Source organism: Larus michahellis, chromosome 8 (assembly GCF_964199755.1).
Source record: "Larus michahellis chromosome 8, bLarMic1.1, whole genome shotgun sequence".
Lineage (NCBI taxonomy): Eukaryota > Metazoa > Chordata > Aves > Charadriiformes > Laridae > Larus > Larus michahellis.
Window position 1 is genome coordinate 7133324 of NC_133903.1, and position 12308 is coordinate 7145631.

The window sequence follows — 12308 nt, forward strand, 5'->3', positions numbered from 1 at the left end:
CCGGCACATTTTTGCCAACACCTGGACCAAGCGGTGCCAGTCCTGCCCGGGTATCCCTTCCCTTCCTGCAGGCCGCAGCCCCAGGAGGCACAAGCCCGCCTTGCCAGAGCTCTGGTGGGAGGTGTTTCCATCTACTCCTATCATTTGTAGCAACAAATTACTTGTTTTGCCCTAATTTTGCAATTATGAGACGGTAGCTCTGGGCTACAAGCAAATGCAAATGTCTCAGGCTGGGGGGAAAAGCCATGTCATGCACCCATCCCCACATGGATCAGCAGCGCGGGATGACGTACACCGCAGTCGCCGCTAATTAGCTGCTAATTTTACAGACTTCTTTATGGTTTGCAGTCATTTAACCTTTCCCATGGGCTGGAGCCCTGCAGCCAGAGCTCTCTCCCAGTGGGCACCAGGATGGCTCTGCGGCGGCTCCCTGGGGAGAGCGGGGCGGCAGTGCCGGCGGCGGAGCAGGACAACTGGCGCCAGACACAGCCCCGTCCCCGGGATGCTGGGGACAGCCTGGGAAGCATCAGGAGGCACTCACGACCTGGCTGAGGCTGAGCTCAGGGTGCTCACAGCTCCCTTTGGGTGCTCCCACCTCCTCAGGATGCCGGGATCCGAAATATCTTCCCCCTGCTGCCATGTGAAGCAGAAATTCAGACCCTGCATGATACTGGGGAAAAATAATCCTGCTCCAACAGGAGAGCAAGCCCACATATAAGTTCAATTTAGGCCCGGTTTTGGAGATTCAAGCAGTGCCTTGGCTTGACACGGGCTGTCTGCGAGAGCATGTTTCCTCCCCAGAGCCTACATCCAAGCCATGGGTTTGATAAGTATCAGGATACCGCGCTGGCCTCAAATGGAGAAATTAAACAAATACCTTGCATATTTTGGTGATTCACGCACGTGAGCAGCCGTAATTGAAGACACGATCTGTCTCGCCCTTCAGCATGTATTGGCAAATTACAGCCCTGTGTTATTTCCCTGAGTTTAACCTGCATCGAGGCAGAGGGGTTCGTCTCGCCTTTGCCCCTCGCAGGGAGCCCAGCTCCCGACGACTCCCTCAGAAACAAGAAACGCTCCCAGTTTATCTTTGCCCATTGTGCAAACCCTCGTTCCGAGAAAGCCCAGCACACGTGTGGCTGCCCCGGCCCCAGCTGGGTGTCTCGGCACATCTGGTGTCGCCTGGTGCTCGGCACAGCCGGGATGGGCTGCCACGGGGAGCCTGGGTATGCTGGAATATGTGGCCACGGGGGGTTTTTCTTTTCCCCCCACAAACACCGTACCTCCAGGGTAACTTGGAACAAGGCAAACAGCAAAAAAAAAAAACCCAACTCAGCAAACCGCAGCCCCAGCCTGTCCACACAGCACAGGAGCCCCAGCAGCATCCCAGCTTTGCGAGGAACCTCCTTCACACCAGGGAGCCCAAGGGCTTGGGGACACATCTTGTGGGGAGGCTGGGTGGCACTGACCGCCATGGTCCAGAGGGAAATCCCCTCGCAAAAGAGCCCAAGGGACACAGCAGCCGCCTTCCCGTGGAAAACCCATCTGAGAGCTGCAGCCCCTCCTTCTAATGCCTCTGGCTCCCCTGGGAGCCCGTCACCATCTACATGGGTCCCACCGGGGACAGACGCCAGCTCTGGTAATACAGTTTCCCAGCAAAGACCTGCTTGGGCTCACAGCTCTCCAGAAGACTCATGTACCCACAAAACAGGGTGTTCGTTAGGGGCTGCGGGTGTATTCAGGGCAGGGGGTGCAGGGTCCCTGCTGAGCAGCACCCCCATGATCCACCGCCCAGACTGGGGGCTCTGCGCTGCAGCTCCCACCCCACAGCCAACGTCTCAGCCTGGTGTTTATTAGCATTTATGCGACATCTATTGTTCAGTTTTTTAAATACACAATAAAGCGCACAAGATGAGGGTGCAGCCCAGGGTTGGCGTTCAAGTCAGGTCCCAGGGCTTTGCTGGGTTCAGCTGAACCCCTCACTGGGCTCTGGAGGGTTTTGGGGTCGCGTCCACTCACCAGATGGGGCTGTTGGGAGGAGGGTTTGCTCCCGTTGACTCCATCAATCTCTGCCTGCAGAGTTTTGGGGTTACGGCCTTGATGGAGAGCCCTAAGCAGTCTCTGCACCAAACTGCAGCTCAGTCCATCACAGGAGGGGTCAGGACTGGCTGCTCCCTCCTTTAAGCCCTGCTCTGGGCAACATCTGAGCCAGGTGGAGCAACTCAGCCCCATCAGTGTCCCCGGACCCAGCCCCATCAGCTGTGCAGGCAGGATCAGGCCCAGAGTGCCCCATTTCTCATCCCCCAGGTACCGGACGACCCGGGACGTTCAAAAACTCTTTGGGCACTCAACCCGCTTTCTCTTGGTGACTGTTTCCGTCTGAGTACCGCCGGAGCCAGAGCAGCACAGGCAGCTGGTCCCCACCAGTATCCCCTGAGTCCCACCAGAGTGTCCATGCCCGGTTGTTTCCATCCCTCTGCTGCGCGTGGGCTGGAGAGGAAAAGCGGACAATCCCCAGTATTGCATCTTAGGAGCCATCAGTTAAATGAGCTCTTTTAATTAAGTGCAATCTAAGTTATGCGGCAATGTCAGGAGAGGTGATAGAAAACACTCCCCTTGGCCCAGCCAGCGGAGAAGGGTGTATTTCATGAGCTTCGTTAGCCCGTGACCCGTCATGGACCTCGCCCCACGTGCGTGCTCGTGCACGCTCGCACAGACGTGGCGCCCACGAACTCTGCTCGCTTCAAGCCCGACATCCCGGGAGAAGAGCAGGCCACCCCATTTCTGTCCCATGGTCATGGACAGGAATGGTGAGCTCGTCCGGACAGACGGCAGGGACCCACGCCGTGTCCCCGTGCCTGGATGGATGGACACGGGACACGGCAGCACCTCCCACCCGCCCTGAGCGTTTCCTGAGCATCACATCCTTGTCAGAGCCTCGACGCTTAGCCCGCCAGAGCCAGCAGCTTAAATTAATCTGAGATTAATTAGTTTGATCTCTTACTTTGAATTTTATGCCCGTGAGTTTTTTTTTTTTTTTTTAAAGCGCAGAGAAGTTAATTTCCAGCAGAGCTGTCGTGCTGCTGGCAGGCACAGCCGCCGCCATAAAATACCAGCCCCGATTTAAGACGTCAGAGGGGAACAAAGATAGACTGTGATGCAGAAAAGATGCACGCATTTAAAATAATCTCCGAAGAATGCAGCGCAGCCCTGCCGACACATGTCTCCAGCGTCTCTCCCAAGATGATCTTTTCCTCTTTAAATAGACTGCGCCGCTTATTCCCTCCCAGTGGCTTTCCCCTCTTTATTTTGCATGTAATAACGACACAGTTCAAAACCATCGTCTCCTCCTGGTCCCTCCGGGAAGCCCCTCGCCGAGTTCCACTTGCCATGGGCACAGCCAAGCGTGCGGGCTCCTCGGAGGTGGCCTCCGTGCCACCGCTGTGGAGCACCCGGAGAGAGAGCCCGCAGCCCAGAGAAAAACGTGGGGTTTGCAGAAATTCTTGGCAGCCCTCCCACAGCTTCCCTACTCCTGAAATTAAAGGATCAAGCCGCAGCAACCCCTCCATCTAAATTAAAACGAGCTATATTTACTGTTCATGCTAATTGAATTATATTAACTCTGAGCTGGATGATAAGCAGAGCCGTCCCTTACAGTTCCTGGTCTTAATATGTTTAGCATTCAGACAAAGGCAGGCCAGTGTGTTGTTGTGTTCAAAGCAGAGGAATTTGGTCCTGGGCTGTTTTCATCCTGCCCTGACAAGGCCAGTCAGGAAACTCGGAGGGGTTTCGGGGGTTGCGGTGCGGAAGCACTGGTGAGTCCAGTACAAATGCGGCGTTTCTTCCTCCATCACTGGGGAGTGGAATCCCTGCCGGGGCGGCATCGGTGGTGACGGATGGTGATGGCAGCGCTGAGACGGGCTCAGGGAGATGCCGGTGACACACAGGCACCGAGCAGAGGGTGGTACCAGGGACAAGAGTGGCTTCTCCCCCTGATCCATATCTCCCCAACTCCGCAGGGCTCGTGTAGCACAGGATCCAGCTCATCCTCTTTCTGCTGCAGGATCCGGTCCCTGCGGTGCCGTCCCCGCTGTCCCCATCCCGGCGGATGCAGGGCGAGGTAGGACGCAGGGAGGTGCACGCCCTGCACCACCCACCCAAAAGCTGGGGCTGAGCGCCATGAGGCGACAGGACAGAGATATTGGTGGAGAACAGAACATGCCATCAGCCCTAACCTCATAGAGATGAACTTAATTCAAAAAAGTCTGCCAGGAGGCTTCAATAAGACCAAAGGACCCTGCCAAGAGTCACACTTCCTATATTGAAGTGCATAAAAGCTGGACATGTAAGACATGAAGAAAGCACTGTCAGGGTAGGCCAGTGCCAGCCAGCAAATATATAACAGTGGGAACACGAAATAATAACCACTGGCGCATAAAACAATAGGAAAAACCTGCCTTTTGAGGCAGCCATCAATCCTCACTCAGCAGGGAACATCAAGAGACGCTAATACCATACAGGTTCTGCTTAAATATTTGCCTTCCTTAATGCTCACGCAAGAAGCATTTGCTTTGAAGTTGAAAATAGACTGTAAATGTCTTTTGTGTGAGATGAAACATGATAAGACATGAAACCGGGAGGCTAAACTGTAGTTAATCACGGTGGTTTTACAAGCAACAAATCATTATTGTAGACAGTAAAGTGTATCGCTTAAAAGCGTGCGCCACGAGGCTCAGCAGAGAGGAGAGCCCCGGCCGGGCATCACCTGCCACCGGTGGGTTTTTGGGTTGTGGCTCATGGGGGTGGCCACGGGAGCAGCCGTGATGCTGGACCGGTGCTCGTGCAGGGCTGGACTGATGCTCTCAGGGCTGGAGCGATGCTGGCACAGCCCGGAGTAACTTTCCCCAGCGGCGCCTTTCCTGGGAACCATAAGGGCAGTGAGTGCGTTTTGGGGATGGCTCATCCATCTCCATGCCGGGGCGCGGGGAGGGCAGGAGTTGCTGTGTGCATCCCCACACCGGCACCGCCATTTCGGAGGCCGGCACTGGCTCTGGCCGCACCCACGGCGTGGGATGGGGGCGACTCGTCCCACCCTGGGCAGACTCTGGGAGATCCGTGCGGGGAAGCCACCCTCGAAAACTTGGGATGCGCTTGTGCTGAGGAGGGAGCCTGTGGTGGACTCGGCTCTTGGGCAGGGGAAGGGCAGCACCGCTGTCAGCCCACGCCGTGTGCCGGCTGCCGAGCGCAGCAGCGCGCCTGCAGGGCGGCACGCACAGCCGGCCCGGGACAGGTATCTCTCACATCAAAAATGAAGATCATAATTAGAAGCGATGTGCACTTGGGAGCGTGAGATAAGACCCCAAAGCAAGCATATAAGTATGACTGATTAACAAATAAACCCTCGCTAGTTGCCTTAAAAAGTCGGATCTCAACAGCCGGGGAAGGAAAAAAAAAGAAAGATTTAAATTTTCCTTGGGCTAAACATTTTTCCGGCCCGCTCAGACTCGTTCTGAATGTTTCCAGTCATTATCTCCCTAATTAACGCGCACCACAAACCGAAAACAAATTTCCCCACCTCGTGGCTCTGGGAGGTTCAGCCGGATTAAACAAACCTTGGGAACGAGATCAGCGACTGCCCGGTGAGCGGCGTCTTGGGGTGGGAGGCAGCCCGGAATAGGGAGACGTGAAGTTATTATCGGTGAATGAAGTGGAATAAGCCTTTAATTTTCTCCAGCTGTTGCTGGATGTGCGGAGGGACAGGTGAGCTCCCCGGGACGGAGCGGCGAGCCGGGCAGTGGGGAGGCACCTTGCCTCCTGACAGCCTGCCGCATCTCAGGGAAATCAGGGGTTTCTGTAGGGGTTTCTTAATTACCATCACTTTATTTTCTATAATTGATACAAACCCAGCTCTGGCCCTTATTGCATTTTTCACAGCCCCAAAAGAAATTCAGAAAATCCGTTTTAAGCAAACAGATGCTCCAGGGCCCATCACTGGTGCGGCTCAGGGTCGTGGCTGGGGCTAAAGGTGCCCGTTTGCCAGGACCAGACTGCGCAAGGGCACACAAATTGGGTCGCACTCCCTGCCCCAAGGGATGCCACAACGTGCAAAACCCCAAAAAGCGCTGTTTTGGGGTCTTGGTGCATATTTACAGGCAGAGGCACCCTCCTGCCCACAGCGTGCCGTCCTGTCCCCAGAGCTGCCAGCATGGGGGAGCCCGCGGGCTCAGCTGGAGTGGGAAAAACTGTTGATCAAAGGGTAAAATTAAATAAAACCACACAAACAAAAAAGAATGAGACATCCCCTCGAGGCCGGGCAGTCCACTTAAAATATAAGTGAAAATTTCAGGTAAAAGCAGCTGGGTACAGGCAGAGGACTGCCCGACCAGCCAGCTTGCTCCTACGGAGGCACTGGCTCCAAGGAATAATGTTAATTAGAGCTTCCTAATGCCTCCAGGTCATTTTCTTTTTCCTTGCGTAACGCAATTTCTATAGGCCCTGTCGTCTTTATTAGGAGAATTAATCTAAATCTCGCTGTGCTCTGGCTTCTTTGCTGTCCACCGGAGCCATCCCGAGGAGGGTCAAAGAGGCAGGTCGTCTTCATGGCATGCAAATAAAAAAATTAAAAAATTAAAAAGGGAGGTCAACTGGAGGCTACGGCGGAGGAAATTGATGATTTTTTAAACAACCAGGGAAGTTTGCGTTGGCCTGGTAACGTAACTCAATTTCTGTCATTAAACCCGCATCGCTGATGTGGGGCCGCTTTTACCCAACTAAGCCAAATCCTCTTATTAAGCCAGAATTGTCATTAGCGTAATAATAAAATGAGGATGAATGGCAGAGGGGAAGGACTGGCCGCAGCCCATGGAGGTGATGGGGATGCCCGGTGCCACCGAGTGGGGCAAGGGCAGAGCAGGTTTCCTGCAATCCGGAGCACCCGCAGCGGTCCGGAGAAGGACGAGGGACCCCACGGTCCCCGGGATGGCTGGGGATGCTCAGGGGAACTGGGAAGGGACATCTGCCCTCAGGGTTGCATCCTGCACCCTCAACACCAGCCAAAATCCCTGCTGGCATCAGCGGCTCCAGCCAGCTATCCAGGAAAACGCCCCATCCTTATTTAAACCATCTTGAGGTGGGGTTTTTTTTTGGCTCCGGGTAATTTCCCTTCTCGCTGCTGCAAGGGTGGGTGCGCAGGAAGGCGAAGCCACTGCCGTGCCCACCCCATTCTCGTCCTTCCACGCTTGCAGCGCTTGGGAAAGGGTTAGGAAAAGCACTTGCACCCTCCGGTGCCTGCGTCCACGAACTGCAAGGCAGCGTGGAAGCGTGGCTGGGTCCCCAGGGGCCGGGCAGCCCACCAGCAGGAGGAATCACCTCCCTCCCTGCACCGCCAGCACGCCCGGGGAGGTTTCCTTCCACTGCAGCATCTCAAGGGAAACCACCCCAAAAATACCTTCCTGCCCAGTGGGGTGGGCGAGGGGCAGCGAGGCAGGAGGTGGCCCAGGGATGGACGGTCCCGTGGTGCTCCAGGGTGGGAAGCCAAGGGGCAGCTCCTGCCCTCCCGGGCTTGCGTGGAGGTCACCAGGTCCAGGGCAAAGCAGCAGATCAGGGTGTTAATGAGTCGAAAAGCAGCTTGAACCTTCAAGCTGAAACCTGCTTAGTAATTAGATCCGGAGGTCAACCCACGCACGGGAAGGTGACGAGGGCAATGCCACGGGGCATGGAGCCAGCGGCAGCACAGGAGGGAGACGTGGCACCGGCTCCTGCGCTCCCAAGCAGACTTTACCCCCTTGGAGGAGGGAACTGCAGTCTTGCAAAGTCCAACTCGAGTCTCCAACCTCCACGAACCCAGTATCCAACTCATGGGCTGAAGAGACCTTTGGGAGGCAGAGAGGGCTGTAGCTTACAGTCCTGCAGGCAGCTTTGTGCAGGGAAACTATCGTGAGACAGCGCTAAAACCCATATCCCCTCTGCCCAGAAAATCCTGCCAGCCCAGAAGGTACCCCAGAACACACTATGAAACAAGCTAAAATCAGCTTCAGTTGGCCAAAAATGCTAACTGGAGTGAAAAGGAAACCTTCCCCAATGAAAATTGTGACCCCGGTAATGCCCAAAGGCCTCCAATGCATCAGCATCCCCCTTTCACACGGCAAAACCTGGGGTAGCGGTAAGAGATACAGGGTAAAACCACACGCACCAACCTCAGGCCAACCGCTTGGGTGGTGAGACCTCACTGGATGGAGGACACCATGTGTCCACACCAAGGGATGCAGGTCCGTGGCTGGAGATGGAGACACCAGATGAAATCTCCTCTCAGCTTTCTGACCAGGGATTTGGAGCCACAGGAACCTGCCCTGCATCTGTACTTGCCTGGCACACATCCCACCACTGGAGCAGCCTCCCCATCCTTGCATCCAAAACTGGGAAAACCGAGCAGAGAAGGAATCCCAGGACAGATGCACCAAGGTGCCATCAACAGGTTTGTTTTGGGTTTTTTTTTCCAAAAAAAGAGGCTATTTCTCCAACACAGTGAATCAGTGCTTTATTTTCAGTATTGAAAGAGGTACCAGATCAGCAGTGAGCTCCAGGTAATCAGCTGGCACGTTGCACTTCTTAATCGGTGCCCTCGTAACGGTGGGGTTGAGGCAAAACGCAGGTGGAGAAAAGCCTCTTGGGTGCCCTGAGAGCAGACGCACCGTAACGGCGTCGGCAGCGCCGCCTCACCAAACCACCTGTGCATCGCACTAGAGTCGCGCCACTGGACCCATCGGTCAGCAAAAGGTTTTAACCGTCTTCAAAAATCCTTGCGTACAGATTTCAAAGAGGATTTGGTTTCTGGGCAGGGAGGGAAGGCCACGAACCAGATGCTGAGTTAAGGAGAAATCAGCGTCACAGCCCTTCTGAGTGCAAAGGGAACGCAGACGCGATTCCTACAGCCTGACATGTGCAAAAGTGCATCCCGTGAGCCCGACGCTGGCCTCCCTCGCACCAGAGTACAGCAAGGAGGAACCGTTAGTGCCCCTGGAGTTTATAGCACAGTGATAAATCTGGTGTAAGGCCAAGTCAGAATCAAGCCCAGAGGGTATGGGAAACCTATAACTGTGTGCAAGATGGGTGGAGGGGGAAAATACCTGGATGCTGTCAGGCGGGATCATAAAATCATCCTTGCCCTAGCACCCTGGAGGGGTTTATATAGGGCAATTCATACCATGATCCCAGCCCAGAATAGCACCAGAGATTAACCCAGACTCTGACCTCAGCTAATCCAGCGTTACTCCCTCGAAATGCCAGCGGAGTGACTCTGGATTGCATCGGTGCCAGGGCAGAATGGGCCCCCCCCCGGGGCTGTGATCTGGAGAGTGTCCTGGCTCGGCTGAAGTCAACAGCAAAACTGCCGCAGAGCCCAGCAGAGGCAGGACCGCAGGCACGCGTGCTGCTGTAATGGGCAAAGCCACAAGGACCCAGTAGCAGCTGCTACCGGTGGAGGCGAGGGTGCTGGGGAGGGGGAAAAGGGGGGTAAAATGAAGAGCCGCATCCTTTGCGTCACACCAATTGGTGTGAAACACCCTCAGGCGCAGGTGACACAACCCAGCAAGTGCAGAACTTCAGAAACCCCCTTTTCCCCTCCCGGTATCCCGAATCGGAACAGCCCTGAGAGGGAACCAGCCCGGGGAAACCAGGAGCTTCTTCGGGGTTTCTCTTGCTCCCGGTGCCCCCTTGACCAGATGGTGCACCCCAAGGTGTGACAGCAGGACCAGCCCAAGAGCAGCATGCCAAGTAGAACAGCTCGCTTACTTCTCCTTCAGGTCCTGGTCTGCTTTGCCTAAAAGAGGGGGGAGAAAAAAAGATCAGGGCTCGCGTTCCTTGCTCCAGAACCCCCAGCCCCTTTTATACGGTTATTTTGCTATATGCAGCTAACGTCTCACAACCATCCCAGTTCGACAAGTTGAAGAGCAAGTCGTGGCCGGGGTGCTGCCCTGAACTTGGTCTCCCAAAGCCTTTTACTGGCTCGGGGGAAGCAAACAGCATGATAACCACCACGACAAGAAGCCCTGCCCTTCCCCACAGCTCCACTCCCTACCCGTAGGGCAGCTGCAATATTTAGACTTCCCCGAGGAGTGAACCAGCAAACTCTCCCAGCCCCATTTTTGCCCTGGCAGGAGCTCCCAGTCCTTGCTTTTGCACCACCAGCAGGAACCCCCCAGTGCTCAGACACCCCTCGGACAGATGGAGACCTGCGGCCGCATCCAGGAGCCCCAGCACGCTCCGCATTTCACCATGGGAGGTCAGAGAGCCCCCACTGAGCCGCCGGCCAAGCAGACTGATGCACATGAGATTTATTTAGGATGCCAGTGGCTCCTTGGCTTATCTGAACGGCCAGTTACGCCCTGCTGAAAGCAGCGCATCGCACGCAGCATGGCCGGGCTATCAGCAGCTTCCCCCAAAAATAACTACGTGGGCTGAAACAGCTGCCAAGCCGCAGCCTTTACCTTTTGGGACAAACTTCAGCGAGCTGCTGAATATTCAGAAGCGGGATTGCCCCCTCTTCGGCCCGTCGTTGAGGAACTCGTGGCCAAGCCCGTTGCCACACTTGCCACAAGACACCTAGAAATGCAAGGAGAGGGTTCGGTTCGACAGCAAGTGGCCTGTCTCAGCAGACAGGCTCATGAAAAAAAAAGCTCGTAGAGTTGGTTTTTTTGATGATTCCCAAAGGTTTGGGAATTGTCACCTTTAAAGCCCCCGGCCGCTCCTTGCGCTTGGCCACGCTGTCCTCGTGGACGGTCTCGGTGAAGGCTGGCCACGGGGACGAGTGCTCGTACTTCGCACGGCTGGAAAAGAGCTCATGGCCGCACTTGGCACAGACGTAGATGCCTGGGGAGGGTGGCAGGAGAGGGGTCAGTGCTGGGGGGGGCAGCCCCCCGGCTCCACTCCCCGGCCAGCTCCCAGCAGTGATGGCCAGTGACTGGGGGGCAGCAGTGGGGACATGACAGCAGGGTGACACGAGGACACTCACACACGCTGGACTTTGCCCACTTGGGCCACTGCCTGCGGCTGCTGCCGGACCCCCAGGGCCAGGCAGGCGAGCGGGAGCTTTTGGGACATGGGGCAGGACCCACAACCCCTGTAGGGGCTCCTCTACCGGATGGCTCCCCTCTAAGCCAACCCCTACAGGGACCCCCCCAGCTCTACCTTCGCAGGCAGCATCTCCCCCATCACCCCCTCCTAGCCCCATTGGGGAGGTCCCCCAACAAGGACCGCAGAGAGGGGACCCCCAGCCCGGTCCCCACGGGTGGAGGATACCCCACGGGAAGGATACCCACCCCGAGGACCGCAGCCCCGGCGGAGAGGACATCCCCTGCCCGCCCCACGGAGGGAGATCCCCCCCGACCCCACGGGGAGCACCCCAGCGCCCCCGGCCCCGCTCACCCGGCTGGAAGTGGTCTTTGAAGACCTCGCCCCCGAGGAAGGAGCAGAAGGACATGGCTGCGCCCGCCGCCCCGGCCCGGTTCCGCCCGCCCCGGCCCCGCCCCGGCCCCGCCTCCGCCGCGGCGCCGTCTCGCGGCCGGCAGGGGGCGCTGCGGGGCCGGCGGTACCGGGGCGGGGGGGTCCCGGTACCCGAGGGGGGGGCCCCGCTCCGCCCCCCCGCCCTCCGCCGTGGGAAACGCCGGGTCCCGCAGCCCCCGCCCGCCGGGTGAGGAGGGGGCGGCGGGGGCAGCCCTGCGGGGAGCCGCGGGGCGGTGCGGAGCTGCGCGGGGCGGAGCGGGGACCCGGCACGGTCCTGCGGATGCTCCGGCATCGCCGGGTGGAGCGGGGCCAGCTCCAGCCCGGCCCCCCATCGTTCACGCCCGGCACCGGCTCCGCTCCCCCGCTCCCTCCTCTCCCGGCACCGTCATCAGTCCTTGGATCCCGGCACCGGGACCGGCCGGCCTTCTTCAGCGCCGGCACCGGCTCTTCCATCCCGGCACCGACACCGCTCCTCTCCCGGCACCGGGACTGACCCTCCTCTCCTCCTCCCCCCGGCACCGACACCGGTTCTCCCCCGACACTGGGACCAGTCCGTCTCCCCGGCGGTACCGGGGCTGCTGGTCCTTCTCCAGCATCAGGACCGACCCTTCCCCGGCGGCACCGGGACCTCCCTTCTGTCCCAGGTACCGGTGCTGCGGGAGCGGGGAACTCGCGGGGAGGGGGCCGGGGCACCCCGGGCCCCCTCAGCGGCGCTGGGTGGTGGAGGTTGGGCAGCTCTCGGGACGAACGGGGGGCTCCCCCCCCCCGCACACACCAGGGTCTCAGCGGATGGGGTGCAGGCACAGGCT

The 12308-nt window shown here is 57.7% G+C and overlaps 1 protein-coding gene across 1 annotated transcript; it reads right to left on the reverse strand.

Annotated features, from left to right (window-relative positions):
* Positions 1–8510: 8510 nt before the first annotated feature.
* On the reverse strand, positions 8511–11519 carry MSRB1 (methionine sulfoxide reductase B1). The gene is made up of 4 exons (XM_074598358.1): positions 11422–11519; positions 10724–10866; positions 10485–10599; positions 8511–9817 (listed from the first exon to the last, which is right to left on the reverse strand). Exons 1-4 carry the CDS (start codon positions 11474–11476, stop codon positions 9786–9788), a joined length of 345 nt encoding a protein of 114 aa, XP_074454459.1. The 5' UTR covers positions 11477–11519; the 3' UTR covers positions 8511–9785.
* Between the last annotated feature and the right edge of the window lie 789 nt (positions 11520–12308).